General features: G+C 37.9%; 1 protein-coding gene across 4 annotated transcripts in view; it reads left to right on the plus strand.

The window, feature by feature from the left end:
* Positions 1-18546, plus strand: part of htr4 (5-hydroxytryptamine receptor 4) — a 109697-nt gene that overhangs the window by 47018 nt on the left and 44133 nt on the right. For all 4 annotated transcript variants that reach the window (XR_014208033.1, XM_082177300.1, XM_082177299.1 and 1 more), the window contains exons 5-6: positions 11795-11948; positions 17510-18060. Coding sequence is in view for 3 of the 4 variants with exons in the window: in XM_082177300.1 (XP_082033426.1) it covers positions 11795-11948; positions 17510-18060 (705 nt within the window). In the remaining variant the exon portion in view is untranslated. The remainder of the gene's footprint in view (positions 1-11794; positions 11949-17509; positions 18061-18546) is intronic.

The following is an 18546-nucleotide window of genomic DNA, read 5'->3' on the forward strand; positions in this document are numbered from 1 at the left end:
AGTCAAATTTGGTACATGAGTTTTAGTGTCATATTCTTATAAGATATCAGGAACACATATTCATTTTTACTGATGGGTCAAAGGATAAAAAAACAGGTGCTACAGGAGCAGCTTTTGTTGTTCAGAGGTGGAATGTCCAAGCTTTTAAGAGAACCTCAAATTTTTTAAGTGTATTCACAGTTGAATTATATGCAATCTTGATGGCAGTACAATGGACTGAACAGATTCAAAATCATAAAGTGTTAATATGTAGTGACTCTGTGTCAGCTATCAATAGTATTGGGAAAGGGTCATCAAAGAGTCGACAAGACCTTGTGTATGATATTATTTTGGCAATTAGAGATGTGAAAATGAGAGGGGTAGAAATATCATTCATATGGGTTCCAGCTCATGTAGGTATTGTAACAAACGAAAAGGTTTATAAGTTGGCCAAGGAAGCTGTTCAAAAGGAAAACATAGATGTCAATATACATTTATCCAAGGCGGAGGGTAAAAGTATTGTGTGGCAGGAAACAATTTTAAAATGGCAACAGCTCTGGGAGCAAGAAAATAAAGGGAGGCATCTATTTTCATTGTCTAGTAGGGTAACTGTAGGTCTAGTAGGGCTTGTGTTCATGTCAGGAATCTGAGACGGTGCAACATGTTCTGATGTATTGTAGAAAGTATGACATCCAAAGACAAGATCTTATCAGAGAACTGTGTGAAGTTGGTTTAAAAGAAGTATCTTTGAAAAGTATTTTAGAAGTAGGGTCAAGCGGGAGGGGAAAACATTGTTCTTTCAAATTTTTATTAGACACTGGGCTATATAGCCAAATATAATACGCTAAGGTGTTAGTTCCATAGATGGCAGCAATGCAACTTTTTTGGATGCCGGCTGCCGTAAAATCCCAAAGAAGAAGAAGAAGAACAGGCAAGGGTGGAGGAATACTAAACTGAACTAATAGACAGAACACAGACAAAGACTGAAATCAAAACAGACTGACAAAAGGCGCGTTTCCATTACTGATTTGCGCAAAACTTTTGTGATTTTTTCTAAATGTCGATAAAAAACTATTGCGAAATGACGCCGTTTCCATTAACCGATGTTATGCGACTAAAACAAATTTTTTTCCTCTCGCGATAAGTAAAGTCATTCCAAAAATCATGGCAACGGACGTTGGTAGGTTTATGTACTATATCCCAGCCACTGCACTGGCCATTATTATTAATCAAAGGAGACGTATGTGTGGGACGTATGTGTATCATCATTAATGATAAGGAAAGACCCTAATACTTGAGAGCGGCTAATATGAGGTGTTTCTGGGTGTTTCTCACTCATTTCTGCATCAAGGTCTTTGATTGTGGCATTTATTTGAGGTTTAGAATCCAGTATTCCTGTAATTATTTTGTCTTTTATGAATTTAATAAAGAACTCTGTCTCGTATTCTGTCCAAACACACCGCGTCATCTACGTCAGGTGACCTGTAAATACGCAAAAACTGTTTCCATTGCAGTTTTGCTAAATATTTATTTTTCGAATTGCCTGAAAAACCACCTCATGCGAGCGTAAAAACGTTTTTGTGATAAATGGGAGTTTTTGCGAAAATTACGAATTTCCATTAAGCGTATTGTCAATTCGCAATTTCAATTTGCGCAATTTGAAGGGTAATGGAAACACGGCTAATGTAACAATTATGATATGGACACCCACTTTACATGAATCAATCAATTCTCAAAAGATAAAAAGGAAAAAAGAAAAAAAATTCTAGTTAAACGTAGTTTCACTTGGAAATGTCATACAGTAAAATGGCACAACATACATACAAATACATGCACAACAAGTCATAGTATCTATTGCATTTAAGGATGTTTAGTTATTTTTACTGAAAAACAAGACAAAAAAGTTTTAAAATAGGATTTATTTCCATATAAAAGAATGGTTCTGGAGTATGTATTGTAGTACACTGACAACATTGCATTAAGCAGACACAATACTTTGACCTTGCAAGAAAACGTCTGTAAGTTGTAAACTGATCTAGGAGCTTTTGTTGTCACAACTGTTTGCACACCTCAGCAGCATGCAAGCAAGAGACCCAGATGGCACTACAGAAATGAAATGTGGAGTGCCACACCTGATCAGCCTCAACACAGGGAACAAAAGAGCAACAGGGGAGCTGTCTGGAGGACTTTCTGCGGCGGTTACAAAATGTTGTACACTATTGGGCAATGTGACTACAGTGTTATGAGTGTGATACTTTCCCCTTGTATTTCAGCTTCCAATTTTAATGTGAAGAACTTTGAAAGAGTCATAGAGAGCAGGAAATGGTCAGCAGGGACATTGGCCTATGAAAACGGAGATATAGGTGGATCTTACTTATGAGCTTATAGTCATTAGAACTGGGTGACTGCACATTCAGCCCAGACGTTTGCTTTCCATTTGACTGGAGGTTAATTTCTCCACATCACAGCTTGTCCAATGCCAGCCAAGCTTGGAATTGGATTTTTACGCAGACTTTCGCGATACTATTTCCCCACATGCCCGACCCTCAGGGAAACACGTTTGCATGACTGATCGTTCATGCGTGCTTTGGGAACTGCATATTGTTGATTCTGATTTGATTTGTGTGACTGATCCAATGTAAAGCCAATGTAAGGACAGTAGTTCAGTGCTTCTTGAAATTCAATTTGACTTCTCAGAGGAAAGCCTTGCATTTTCCTGATGGGCAGCTTGCTATAGAAGGGTCGATGATCATGGTGTCATGTTTTTTTTATATATATATTGAAAGGTACACTATATAACTTTTTGCCCTCTAGCGGTTAAAAAAACAAAACTGCATGCATTTTGCGGAAGAACATTGTTTTGGTTGTGCTTCGGATCTACGTGACTGTGAATGATTTCTACTGCTTGTAAAACATTCACTACTTGGCATTAGAGAAATAACCAGTTTTGATGGAAAGGATCTCAAGATGACTAGCTGAAGACATTACTGTAGCTATACTCATTAATAGACACAGTACTTCCTTGAAAATTAATTCCAGCACAGTGCTACAACCATAATGAAATGACCCTTCACAATAGATAATGCTTTACAATGAACATTATATTGTTAGAGAGCTACATATGCAATTTATCTGTTCAATAAAATACCTTACTATCTGTTGAGTAATAAAAACGCCATCTCCATGTTGCTTTTACAAAATTTTAAATCCCACAGTTCTCGTCATCTCCGAAAACCCAAGTCAATGTTGATTCTGGTTTTATTACGAGCTCTGTCACGTTCTCTTTTTGCTAGAAGACTCTCCTCTGTTCAGCATTGTTTTTAAAACGGGTGATTCTCCAAAGGTTTGAGATTTAGCGTGCTCCTTGTCAACATTTCTCGCTCGTTGTGACAACTACAGTAACCTATGCCACTCCCACACCATACGAGCGAGTGACGTATGTACGCAACTTCCTGTGAAAACCATCCCATCAGATTTAAAATATAAACACTTATAACAGGCTTAATGAATCAGGGTCAGAAAAAAAACATGTTTTGGAAGAAAGATTGATGATGTATTCACATTATTTAAGGCGAGACACGCAGGCAAAATCATCGTTTTTTTTTTACTGGTCAATTTAGAGATTTTTGGATATTTGTCTTCAATAACATGTCTTCTTTCAGACTTGTGGTGAAAAAAAGTCCGAAATACACATTTAGATCTTTATTTTACTACACTTTTCTGTTCGCGTCTGTAGATTTCTCATAAATTCAACAAAAGTTGGCGTTCTTAATCCTCCCGCTGCTCCGCGATCTCTGTCTTCTTCCTGTCATCACACGCACACGCCGGAAAGCTCTCTCTCTCTCCTTTACAATGCTGTCGGATCCAAATATGGTAATTTCCTTTTAATCAGCAACCAATCGTCAAAGTAAAAGGGCTGAATGCGCAATCTCATTGGCTGATGATAAATCTTTAAAGCCCGTTTGCTCAAAATGACCTTTCTCTCATACTCCAAGTACGAAATCTCCACTTCAGTAGCACCTATATACACCAAACTTTCCAGTCTTGTACCTAGTTATATTATGAAGACATTTACTGAGGGATTTGTAAATATATTATTCCTAGCCTGATTTATATAACATTTTATTCCAAAAAACATGGCGAAAATATATTTTTTAAGGCTATTTACAGTATATTTAAAAAAAAAAATAAAAATAAAATCCTTTCCCTTTGAAACATCACTTATCAGGCTTATGCTACTCTGAATAATACCTGAACTTCGTATTTTGAGCACTTCCTGCGTTGTTGTTGCTTTTGCCTCTTTATGATGACTCGCTGAACTTAGTCCTAATTTGTAAGTCGCTTTGGATAAGGGCGTCTGCTAAATGACTAAATGTAAATGTAAATGTAAATATTCTGATTAACAGGATAACAAAAGTAGATATCCATAAATCCCTCTGTAATTTTTTTCCCATCTAATATGTGAACACAATGAAAAAATATTTTTTAACCTGGCTTTATCCAATACTCAGATTTCGGTTTTTAAATATTTGCAAAATAGCACATATTTAATTAGATATTTCCTAATTTGCATATTTAAACATTAAATTACAGAAAACTTGTAATACATTTTTTTTCTCATCTTTATGTAGGTAATCAACTGGGAAAGTTTCATGGTGATATCTGCTAGTTAAAAAATTTACCCTATTCACCTGTAGTGTCTCGCCTTAAATTCAGTTAATTTTGAACAAAACAAAGTTACATACCGGTACTGTACCTTAAAGGTTAATACTGACAGCTAGTGATTGAAATGGCTACTGCGTGAGCATGATTCGTAAATATCTGCAAACATATTATGATATTTTTATGCTTTTCTACATTCTTAGAATGCTAGAAACTTAAAATGTTTACTTTTATAATTTATTACAGATAATCATATATGTGAACAATGATCAGTTTCACATAACTCACATTTATTGCTAAAGGCATGATATTGCATGTAAAATTCCCATGAATTTTCCATGAATTTGGAGTTTTTGGGCCATTTGGACATCACATATTGTTTCAGACTAGTGGAATGAAAACACAATTATTACACTTTATCTGTTTGCATCTGAGTTTTTTTGTGTGTTCAAAGGAGTCAATTTAGTTGTGGACTGATAGCCTATTTTGAAGTGTTGCGTTCTGATGTGTTTGTGAGAACGGAGGTGTATACTAGTAAACAAGATTGATGAAGATTGTTACTCCTGTTTCATGTGTTTCTCTGCTTAATAACTTCTGACAGATACTGTACCACAGTTTTCACATTACAATACATATCTTTAATGACTGTTTTCTCAAAGTTATTTATTTATAAAAAAATGTCATGCACTGAGCCAGAAATCTCCACATTTCAGAAAACCTGTTTGCAAAAGGCTTGCAATTCTTGTAATCAATCAAATGGAGAAGTATGGTGATATCTGTATATTTTTTTTTTTTACCTTATTCACATTGGGCCGGTTTCACCAGCTGTGCGTAAGTTACAAATGAACCTATTTTTTTTACGTAAATGAGCTCTAAGTTACAACTTACGCACTACTAAATGTTTTTGCGTTGCACCATTAAACTTAGTTGAAGCGTAACTACAGTACGTATAAACTAAATATTTTATGGAAGCTTGCGCCAGTACAAACCCTATTTTGTCGTTAAAAAAAACTACTGTCAGAATTTACTAAAGACACGCAGTGAAAAATTAGCGCTGAAAAGGCGTGGACAGTTATTTTTGTGGTTGACCTTATTGCATATGCATTTGTAGGAGTTTCCCTCCAAATGAATCATGCAAGGTGATTTACAAAGGTTTGCGCTCGTCAATTTACTGGTATTTGCACCATTATTTACCGCCAATTATTTAAAGGTCCCATGACATGAAATTTTCACTTTCTGAGGTTTTTTAACATTAATATGAGTTCCCCTAGCCTGTATATGGTCCCCAAGTTTCTAAAAATTTCAATCGGTGTAAATCGAGCTTTTGCTATCTTTCTCTGCCTTTGAGAAAATGGAGGCTCATACGCGCTGATCTTGAATCTCCTCCTTATGACGTCATAAGGAGGAAATGTTACCTCCCCTGTCTCTGCTTTGCCCGCCCAGAGAATATTTTCCGCCCATGAGAAAATGCGCTAGGAAGTAGGAACGCGCGCGCGCGCGATTTTAGTTTGTCCACGAGAGATATCATGGCTTTTGAGCGAGCGAAGCATAACAATTGCTCAATAATTGGATGTACAAATGAACACCGAAGGGTCAATACAGAGCTGGGCTTGCTGAACGTCTGAAACTAAAGTCTGGATCACTCTCTTTGGCTCAGCTACACACCTCGGACAAGTAAGTCAACTAATGATATATAAGTGTGTTGCTTTACTGTTTATGGTTACCTAGATTTTACACGTAGAATGTGGCTGTAACATTAGCTATGCAGCTATGCAGTTTATGTGTGTGAATACACACACTGTAACGCGAGTGTTGTACACTTCTTTGTTATTTGGATAACCGTTTTCCTGTTGGTTATATGGCGCGCGTGATATCCGCATTTCAAGATCGCAGAGCTTGATGTAATTGTAATAAGATAAATACAGACGTTACAGATCTCTCATGAAAAGGCAACAGTAGGTTCGCGTTAGCTACATGATGATAACTGTAAAGCATCCGAATAAAGTACCGTATCCAGACATAATATTTTAAACTAACCATTCGGAAACGTCCTGCTGGAGCCGCTGAGTTGCAACTTCTTCATCCGTTGCTTCTCCATCTGGATCAGATTCTGGGTCAAACTGAAATGCTTGAACGACTGCGTGTCTTCGTGCCATTGCTATATCCAACGTAAACATGCACGCCACGTTACCGTTGCGCAAGATGGTCAAGGCCACACCCACCCTCCACCTTGCACCGCCTTTCTCCTCCTCATTAGTATTTAAAGCTACAGACACCGAAACGGCCCGTCTGAAGGAAGCTCATTCTGGGACTGGCTTGTAGTGGCTATAATTCTGCACCGAGGCTGAATTTTTGGAAAGAGATTTCAGATACAGTACTAGGGACCACTAAGGCCTATATTAAAGCCTACAAAAAGTAGCATGTCATGGGACCTTTAAGATTGTGTTGGTCATTATGGAAATGATCCGACTGCATCTGTGTTCTTTAATTTGCGCGTCGTCAGTAGATCACGCGCTGAACTTTCCACTCTTATCTGCACTTTTTTTGGAATTGCGCTCTCACTAATTTGCCCTGTTTAGTAAATCTGGCCCTTATTATCTTATTCATGATTAAGTATCGTATTGAATGGAAACGTACATGAGGCAGTAGAAGTTAGAATGAAGGATGAAATTCACGGCATTTCAACACAACTTCTGCTCACGTATTTGAAGACTGCATGAATCATTGAGGGTAAACGTCATATTATGCGACTACGCATTACTTTACGGAGAGCTTACGAACTACTAGCTACGTTCTGCCTTAAGAACAAATGGTGCAACCAAATAAAGTACAGAGTTAGTTACAAACTAGCTAGTAGTTACGTTGGGCCCTATCTTACACCCGGCACAATGCAGCGCCAAGCGCGACGCAAGTGTTTTTTTTTTGCTAGTTTCAGTCCGACGCAGTTCTAATTTTTTACGTCCTGCACCATGTTGTTTAAATAGCAAATGCATTTGCGCCCATTTGTGCGCCCATGGACGTGCTGGTCTGAAAACGAGGTGTTTTCTGGCGCATTGTTGGCGCGTTGCTATTTTGAGGCAACAGAAATAGACTGTGCCATTGACCAACTGAAACCTTGGTTAAAGTCAATGGCATGATATTTTTTTTTGCACAAGCAGTTCTGTTTGCGCTCTGGAGACGCATTTGATCTTTCCACTATCAAATTCCGTCATGTAAATAGCGAATCTGCCATGGCGGGAGCGCAACTGGCATTTAAAGGGAATGGGAGATGAGACTCTGATTGGTTTAACGCACATAAATCCCAAAACACACCCATTACTCATTATGAGAATAGGGTCAACCCTTTTAGACAATGCGCCTGGCACGCCATCCATTTTTCCCGTCATTAAACTTGCAGAAGTGGATTCGTACACGCCCTAAGTGAACTTGTCTCTAAGTCTCTAGTGTGGACTTAACATTCCAATTTAAGAAAAAACGTACAAATCGCTGGTGCAACCCCACCCTGGATTGCCTTAACTGTGTTGTATTACATTTTATCATATGTTTGAATCTTACTTTGTAGTTGATTATTTATTCTATTAAAAAAAGGTAGCTCATCCCTTGCCTCGGGCACCATGTGAGTCAGGGCCGTTACTGTTCATTGGAACTGTAATGTTGTCTCAAGCCTGCCTTCATTTTTCTACTGCGGTTGCTTTCATCCCTTTAGATACAGGTAACATGGTGAAAAATCAATAAGCTGGTTGAGCAAGTACACAGAGCTGGCTCTGTGACATCCGCCTTTGACAGGGCTGTGGTTGCCATTAGCAGCAATGGACCATGGCTGACAGTCAGCCCAAGCATCACAAGTCTTCCAGCCAGAATTTCTTCACTGTATTTCACAGCAGACTATAAGATGTAGCTGGGAAAGGCCAAACGGTGGTACAGTAATTTGTTTATCACTCTAATATCAGCCAGACACGCAAATGAAAATATAAGGTCCAAATCCCTAAGGACATCTTGGCCATTTGATGATTTTTATGAGCATCTTACATATTGTGTTTTATGCAATAAAGCAATTGCTGTAATTGTGTCCCCTCATTTTAATTATGTTTCGTTTACATTGGCTGGAGTAAATGCAGCCAGAACAATGAGAGAACATTAAGCCCATTAGCCTCATTTATATTGTCTCAGTTCAGCTGTTTAGAGAAATGGGAATACTCTAAGAGAGTGCATGACTTTTATTATGGGCCAAATTGATTCAATTCAAAACAGGCACAATATAACTGAGAAAAAAAGATAATGTGTACTGCTTTCAAAGTCAGACATCCTGGGTAAAGTAACAGGAAATTTGAACTACACTACCATTCAAATTTTGGGGTCAGTAAGATTTTTGGGGAGGGGGAGGTTTGGAAGAAATTCATACTTTTATTCAGCAAAGCATTAAATTGATCAAAATGACAGTAAAGAATCGTTCAGTACAACAGTTTTCAACATTGATAAAGATGATACAATAATTTTTTTCTTTTTTTCTTACCAAATCAGAATATTAGAATGATTTCTAAAGGACTGGAGCAAGGATGCGCATAAATAAAAAATTTGGCCGATACCGATAACCGATAATTCTTTATATTTGAAAGCCGATTACCAATATATTGGCCGATAAATTAAAATCTGATTACAAAAACAAAAGTCTCACCATTAAAAGCCATGTCCCAAGTACACAATTATAATGTTGTCATTTAATAAATCTGCCAAATTTTCTTATCGGGCCGATAACAATAATATTAAAAGTGAACATACCGTCCGATACTGATATGGTGGCCGATATATTATACATCCCTAGTATGGTGTAATTGCGCTAGAAAATTCAGCGTTTGCCATCACAGTAATAAATAATATTTTAAAGTATACTAACATAGAAAACTGACCCACCCGAAACTCTAGAAAATGACATTTAAGTCCAATTCAGAAAGAGTCCAGTGCTCGATTGCAGCAGAGAGTTATCTGACACTAGCTGGGAATGATTTAAGACTGTAAGTAATGTTTGGTCAGGGCTTCTGCTGACTCACTAACAAATACTTACCTTCACTGCTGCAAATCTCCTATGGTCCATCTTTTCTAAGAAATTTCCAACAAAATATGTGAGTCTCATTCAAACGCCCCATATAAAGAATCAATAAACTGCAACAGAATGTTATTTGGGGACCTAACGCAGGCATTTTATGTTATGTTGTCAATAAGACAGAACAGTTGACTCAGAACACCTGCTATGTTTCTTGCCAGGTGAAATCTGTCATTTTTGCACCACCTGCAACGCCAAATGGAATTGCAAAAACATGATTCTAGAATTTGTTCATGCATTGATGCCAATATAAATCCAATAAAACCCAAACTCTTGACATGTAGGGGCAGAGGCACATTGACAGATTGCACTTCCAGTGGGGTAAAGCAGAGCTTGAAACATGCTGTGGTAAACACATGGCCAGAGAAATGGATATAAACAGGAACATCGACACCTGCAGACTGAAGTATTGACACATCTGGAGTGACCTGTCCCATTTAGTCAAAGGGATTGTGAGTAAAGTCTGTCCTCTATGGCTTTTCCTCAATCCTTTCTCTCACTATTTGAGATACCAGACCTATCCAACCATACATCCTTGACAGCCACAAGGCACAAAATGTTCATCCGAGGTTCATCTCACAATGTGCAATAGATGGCAAAATGTGAGACTTAGAATGTAATGGGAAGTGAAGGGTGAAAGGTTGGGCAAGGGGTTAAGACCTTTAGGGACAAGGTCCTTAAATCTTCAGTTTTTCAACAAGTCATAGATTGTTACAATCAAACAATCAAAAAAATTGTGTACCTTTTGAGCTTTTTGTGTTAGTAGTTGATTACCATTTATAGCAGTAAGTGGTAGATACTTTGAGGGCTTGTATTGTGCAGTTACACTTTTATTATACAATTTTTTTTTTTTTTTTCATTGCCTCGCAAGTTATACCTATTGAAAGTCAATGATTAATTTACCTTTTAAATTTTTTTCCTCTCTCAAACTGAGAAGTATTTTTTTAACTTAGTGCCATTTATTTAAAAGTCAAGAGTTTTCTTTTTTCCCCAAGTGATTTATTATTGAATTGAATGCTCAGATTGACATTTGCTGCATGTCAGTCTGGTTTCTCTCTTCATGACCTAATGTATTGCTTGGGAAAACAAAATGGTTATAGACCTTTGTGAATGGATTTTCAATCATATTCCATGTGATATACACCATACACTACTTTTCAAAAGTTTAGGATCAGTAAGATAAAAAAAATAATACTTTTAATTCTTCAAGGACACATTAAATTAATAAAAAGTGACAGTAAAGACATTAATAATGTTACAAAATATTTCTATTTCAAATATATTTTCAGAAAAACAATAAGCAGCAACAGTTTTCAACATTGATAATAATAAGAAATGTTTCTTGAGCAGCAAATCAGCATTTGATTTTTTTTTTTTTGAAGGATCATGTGACATTGTAGACTGGAGTAATGATGCGGATAATTCAGATTTGCATCAAATTACATTTCAAAATATATTAAGATAGAAAACAGTTATTTTAAATTGTAAAAATATTTTACAATATTACAGTTTCACTGTATGATTAAATGCAGCCTTCTCCAAGAGATATCTTTCAAAAACATTTAAAAAAACTTACCAAATTAACCAAAAATGTTTGAACGGTAGTTTGTCTTTAAATATCTATAAATATCAGTTTACAACTCTTTCACGGTGTTGTTGTTAGGGACAAATGGAATTCTGTACAGGTCTGGCTGTGTTGATATCATTTTAGGACTCTTTAGTACAGAATACTAATGGTTAATGTCAACAGTGTCATTTAACTAACAACCTTGAGCTGGATAGACTGGCAGATCAGAAAGGTTAAGAAGCTATAGCAGGTTGACGGAATCTGTTTTCCAGATGCTTGATAGGTTGACGTTTTGTCAGTCAGGGGCACTGCAGGTCATCATCCTTCAGGTTTTTCAAGGTTATTGTATTTCACTTGCACATCGTAATACTTTTCAGCAACATATTCATGTACAATTATTTTGTCTTAATTGTTTTGTATACACTTTATGGGTGGCCAAATGAAGAATATTCAACATATACTGTTTATTTTACCCTTCCTTACAGGTACTATGCCATCTGTTGCCAGCCACTGGTCTACAGGAATAAGATGACACCACTGAGAGTGACTTTAATGATCGGAGGATGCTGGATAATCCCAACCGTTATTTCCTTCTTACCCATAATGCAAGGCTGGAATAGTATTGGAATAGATGATTTGGTGAGTCACAACCGTCAGATGGTAGACTGTTTGTGCTGATAAGGTTTGTGAAAGCAGTCTGACTTTGATTCTTGTAATGATGTTTCTTTCATTCTCTCTCACCTTGTAATCAAGTGTGGATTATAAAAATGCTTTATAAAAAATCCAGGGAGTGATTATGAGAGAAACTTGTGACGCATGTCAAGTCTTTTTCAGGCATCTTCTCTGCTCTATATGCAGTTTTCAAAAGGCAGTTATCCATCCATGCATAGAACCTAAGCCACTGTCAATGTTTCTAGGAAAGCAATTGAAGTACGTAGGGGCTCTCATAAAGATCAGCTTTGAGGGTTGGGATGATTGTGGAGAAAATTAAATGCCAAAGTCTCAGGTAGGGAACTTAATTCATTACTTTCCAGTAAACAAATAAAAATGGCCCTGGGTGATGCACCATAATTAAATTCATGCTAGAGAAAGGAAATGCCACGTGGAAAGTATTTCTCTCTGGTTTTCATGTGCATGTTGATGTAATGTAATGTTTCATGAGATTCATGTGACACCATGTCTGTTTTACTTTGCCGTTTTCGGTCTTTGGAAACAGCTGAGTGGTTTTCTCTGCCCACATGTATAGGATAATATTTGTGTATTCATTTTAGCTTCCTTCAAACTACATTTTTAATGAGAAAAAAAATCTAAAAGAATTAATGAATGCTTTCTCTTTAAAGTAAACACTTAGCATTCTGCTGTCTGGAGTATCCTGGGTTATTCCACCTTAATAGCTACCTATACTTCACATTTTCAGAGAAGCGTCCCGTTCCGCCAAAAGCTCTTCTCAAAGGAACTAATTAGCGGTTTGATATTGAATATCAATGATAGCACGGGCCAAAGTCCAGCTTATTCTGAAAAAGAAAAAAATCAGTCTGACACTGATGTGCAATTTGTTTGCAGTTCATGAGAGAAAAATTTACTGAAGTTTCTCATTATTAATGAGAGGGTTGGTGTTGGGTTTATGGTTTGGAGGGCTCAGAGTAATGTGAGGAGCAGGCAGGAGAGAGGCTCAGATGAACAGTGATTAATGTTTCTCATCATAACACTTCCTTCTGTGGATCAAATCATTAACAGTCTGTTTGAAAACAGTATATCTGTATGCATGTGTATACCTTATGGTTCTCACAGACCTAGATCAGATTTGAAAAAAATCTATGTTAATTACTCTCATCAAGCTCTCTTCACTTACAATATCTAGCCATTTAATCTTAGTTGTTGTTGATGTTAATTGTGGGGTTAAGCATGTTTCTAATGTATGTCACTAATTGCACTTTACTTAAAAGCAATAACATTTTGTAATTGGAACATGGCTTTATAAAATCTGAAATAGTTTTCTGTGATTTTTAAAGGGTTTATATGACCAAAAAACAGAAAATATGTTTGTATGTATTCTACCATTCAAAAGTTTGTGGTGAATACGATTTTTTAAAATGTTTTTGAAATTAATTAACTGTGATGGAAAAGCCAAATTTTCATCATAATTCCTCCAGTCTTCAGTGTCACATGATCCTTCAGAAATCATTTTTAATATGCTGATTTGGTGCTTAATAAATATTTCTTGTTATTGTCAATGTTGAAAACAATTGTGCTGATTGATATTTTGTGGAAATCAAGGTGCATGTTTTTCAGGATGCTTTGACAAATAGAAAGTTCAAAAGCATTTATATAAAAATAAAAAAATTATATTATAAATGTCTTTACTTTCACTTTTGATCAATTTATTACATCCTTGCTTAATAAAGTTATTAATTTCTTACCCCAAACTTTTGCTAAATTAACATCATAAAAAACAAAAAAAAACGAATTGACACAAGCTGCAGCTTTTTAAACAGCACACTCTTTATACATTTACATTTAAATTACATTTAATCATTTAGCAGACATTTTTTATCCAAAGTGATATTACAAATGAGAAGAGCAATAGCAGCAATTAAACCAACAACAGGGCAACAATATACAAGTGCCGTGTCCAGCTTAGTCCAGCATAGTAGGTCGTTTTTTTTTTTTTTTTTTTTTGTGTGGATAGAACAAGAGCTTGGACAAGAAGTTGTGTAGCATGGCCTGATCTTCTTAGTGTTGTATAATAAGGCATATCTGCAGAACCGGGCAGTTCTAGCAATGTGCTCTGTGAAGTTCAACTGATCATCAATCACAACTCCAAGGTTCCTGGCTGCCCTGGATGAAGTTATGGTTGACAAACCTAGCTGAATGGAGAAGTTGTGCTGGTTGTGTTTTAAGTGAAGGTGGTGGTCTTTCATCCAGCAAGAAATGTCTATCAGGCAGGCTGAGATGTGAGCAGCTACTGTCGGATCATCTGGTTGGAATGAGAGGTAGAGTTGTGTGACATCAGCATAGCAGTGATAGAAAAATACATGTTTCTGAGTGATAGATCCTAGTGATGACATGTAGATGGAGAAGAGAAATGGTCCAAGCACTGAGTCCTGAGGCACAGATGTTAGCTAGATTTTGTGACTTAGACACCTCACCCCTCCACGGACCTACATGAGAGGTAAGACTTGGACCATTGGAGTGCGGTTCCTGAGATTCCCTTCATCTTTGACAAGGAGGATCTGTCAAGCAGCAGACAGATCCAGCAAGATGAGTACTGAGGATTTGGAAACTGCTCTTTCCAGTCTTAGAGCTTCAATAACCAAGAGCAGGACAGTCTCAGTTGAGTGGCTGCAGACTGGTTGTGTGTCCAGGAGTTTTAAAAAAGTAAAAAAAAATTCTAGATGTGCTGGATTTAGAGTGGGTTTCTTAAGCAGTGGGGTTAACCGCGCCCCAGTTTAAATGATGTGGGAAAGGTACCAGTGTGAAGAGAGGTGTTGATGATGTGAGTGAGTGCAGGTAGAACTGAAGGAGAAATGGCTTGAAAGAGATGAGTAGGTATAGGATCAAGCGGACAGGTAGTAGGGTGTTTGGAAAGGATGAGTTTGGAGACTTCTGCCTCCGAGAGCGGAGAGAAGGAGAGAATGTGTGTGTCAGCTGTTAAGATGTGCATGTCGAATTGTGGTGTGGAAAATTTTATGCTGATGGTTGTTGTTGTTTTTTTATGAAGAATGTAGCAAAGTCATCAGCTGTTAGGGTTGATGAAGGAGGGGGAGGAGGAGGGTTTGAAAAGTCAGAGTCAGAAGAATTGTTCATTTTGTCATGGTAGTAAGTCATTTTAGCAGTAGAGACATTAGCAGATAAGGAAGAGTGGAGGGATTGATACAAACCAGGGTCAGCGGGATCTTTGATTTGCGCCACTCCCTCTCTGCAGCCCTGAGTTTAGAATGATGTTCGCGGAGAACATCAGATAACCAGGGGGTAGAGGGGGTGGCGCGGGCTGGCCTGGAGGAAAGGGGGCAGAAGTTGTCTAAGCACGATGTTAGTGTGGAGAAAAGAGTATCAGTTGCACTGTTAGTATCAAGTGATGAGAGCGGATTTGGGGGAGGAAGTGTGGATGAGACCAAAGAGGATAGGCAGGAGGCCGGTGAGAGTGAGCATAGGTTTTGCCGAAAGGTGACCTGTGGAGGAGTGTGTGTTGGTTTCTGAGCCAGGTTGAGGTTAAGAGTGAGGAGGAAGTATTCTGAAGTGTGCAGTGGAGTGACCAGCGTATGGTCAGTGGAGCAGTAGCGCATGTAAATAAGGTCAAATTGTTTACCTGATTTGTGATTAGCCTCAGTAGATACTCACTTGAGGTAAAACGAGGCAAGCAGAGTGTTGAAATCAACAGCCTGAGGTTTTTCTAGGTGGATGTTAAAGTCTCTAATAACTACCAGAGGAGTACCATCCTCAGGGAAGGATGAGAGTAACACATCCAACTCCTCCAAGAAATTGCCTTGCTGACCTGGGGGACAAAAAACAACTACAAAAAGGATTTTGGACTGCAGGTGTGGCAGTGTCCTTTTTATGATCCGCACTGTACAGTATGGATAAATGCAAGACAGCAGAGCTGATGGGAGCAGCTATATGGAAGAGAGAGACAGACTTTGAGACACTTGCCCCTTAGACGAGCTGTCAGGGTCCAATAGAGAGTGACGTCACTGCAGTGACAACCTGAATGGATTTAATGAGGTGAATGTCACTCCCAAAAATAACCAAATAACATGATTAGGCATATATTATGAGCTGCTGTAGCTGACAACTGTACTGTAGCTGCAATGTAGGTAGTGGTCTAACAATATACATTACCGTATTTTACAGCCAATATCTTAGAGAGCAGGGTGGCCGATATAAAGCAGATAGCTATGGTATCACACTATTTAATTTAGAGATAGATAAGGAACTAAACACTGTAACCAACAGTGCACTCAGTAATCTGGTTAATCTGTGCACACTGGGAATCATATTTTTACATGAAGACAAGGTAGTGCTAATTTTACATACAGCACACAGTGAATATGATATGAATATGATATAGCGGCACACTGTATATAGTGCAGCATAGGTTGAAATCAAGGAATTAAAGTTTGTCAAACATGCATGCCCACTGACAAAATAAAAGTCCTGCCTCCTACATATCGGTCAAACAGAAAAACTTATCGGCTAATGCCTATATTTATAAAAAAAAAAAAATCGTCATGGTTTTCACTTATATTTGGCCATAAAGATGAAATTCTAATATAATTATGGCTAAGGGTCAAAAGTCATCAGTCATGATGATTTGAATGTTTGTATTTTTAATCATTATTTAAATCATCACACCCTGAAAGGTTAATGACTTTTAAAAATCTTTCCACTCCAAAGGACATCATGCATCAGAGGGTGAATTTAATTCTAGGGGAGTGTAATTCATTTACCAGTTACAAACTTAATATAACTGATATAGTGCTGTATATCATAGTATTTGAATGTCAAACATGTTCCATTAATATGAAGAGGTGAGAGTCTCTAAATAGTGTATTTGGGGAGCAAGATATTTATAGATTCATGCCCTCTAGCTAAGTTCTCTTCCACATCTAGAGGTCCTTGTGATTTACCAGAAGAAGTATTGTAAGTAGCCACCTCTGCTCTTAAAATGTCTCCTCAAATGACTGTTCCCTGAAGCCAAAGACATACAGGGTCCAACCTTATGGTAATGGTAAATAATGACCTGACACAGAGGGAGCGCTAGAAACCTAGTAAAATAATTTCCATAACTCTTAATGCCAATTCACACTGCACCAACAGACACATTTGTCAGGTTTTGTCAATCAGCGTGTTTTCGCTGATTGAACATTGAATTGGAATTGGTCTTGGAATGTCTGAGAAATTATGTACTGTGATGTGGTGACTCTCAATGTTGATCCGTGTCTGACGGTGCAGTGTCAAGTAGCATTTAAAAATAAAGCTTCTTCATTGGCATTTATAGTTCCATGAAGAATCTTAACATCCATGTTAACTTTCCATTGCACAGAAGGTTTCTACTTTATAGTGGAAAAAGTTTCTTCGGAAAACCAAAAATGGTTCTTCTATGGCATCACTGTGAAAACCCCCTTTTGGTACCTGTAATGTTTAGAGTGTACATTCTTTTGTGTTTGCGTAAGCTGAATATGTCAACATTTTCTTGACAGATAGAGAAGCGGAAGTTCTCCGGCAACTCCACGGTGTGTGTGTTCATGGTGAACAAGCCATACGCTCTGACCTGCTCAGTCGTGGCCTTCTACGTACCGCTCATCCTGATGGTGCTGGCGTACCAACGCATCTACGTCACGGCGCGGGCACACGCCCGACAGATCAGTATGCTGCAGCGGGCCGGAGGAGCAGGGAACAGCGCAGACCACCAACGCAACCACCGCATGCGTACCGAGACCAAGGCGGCCAAGACTCTGTGTATCATCATGGGCTGCTTCTGCCTGTGCTGGGCCCCTTTCTTCATCACGAACGTGGTGGACCCCTTCATAGATTACAGTGTTCCTGAGCAGCTCTGGGCGGCCTGCCTCTGGCTGGGCTACATCAACTCCATGCTCAACCCCATCCTCTACGCCTTCCTTAACAAGTCCTTCCGTCGTGCCTTCCTCATCATTCTCTGCTGCGGACACAAGCGCTACCGCCGATCTTCCATCCTAGGCCCTGGAACGACCTGCACGGCCACGCAGATCAACGGCTCTACACACGTCCTGAAGTAAGTGAGACAAGAATTATATTTCCCTTGGTCTCTCTTTTCTAAGGTGGATCTGGTAACATGTACACTTGGAAAAAGGACAGATTATGGTCAGGAACCAAGGTCAGGAACATCTCATCAAGAAAATACTGACAAAAATGTCTGTTAAAAGGGTATTTTCTTTCGATACAATAACATAGACAAGACAAAAAAGCTTTCTTGTCCATAAATCCAAAAATTATTTTAGTCAATTCAGAAAATGTTTTACCAAAATTAATGAATATAACATGACAAAATATTGACTACATTTAAGTCAGCTTGAAATTGTTTTTGCCCTATCTATTTTGTAAATGCATTTTATAGATATTAATGTGAACAGTTGGTCCAGAACTATGTTTCTTTTTTTTTGTAAATGTTTATTAATGTTTAATCAAAAGGTCAATCGTTTTGTGAAAATGACTGACTTCTCTCTGTTTGACTTATAAAGGACTTATTTAATAATAATAG

The sequence above is a fragment of the Leuciscus leuciscus genome (genome assembly GCF_965113295.1).
Source record: "Leuciscus leuciscus genome assembly, chromosome: 8".
Taxonomy (NCBI): Eukaryota; Metazoa; Chordata; class Actinopteri; order Cypriniformes; family Leuciscidae; genus Leuciscus; species Leuciscus leuciscus.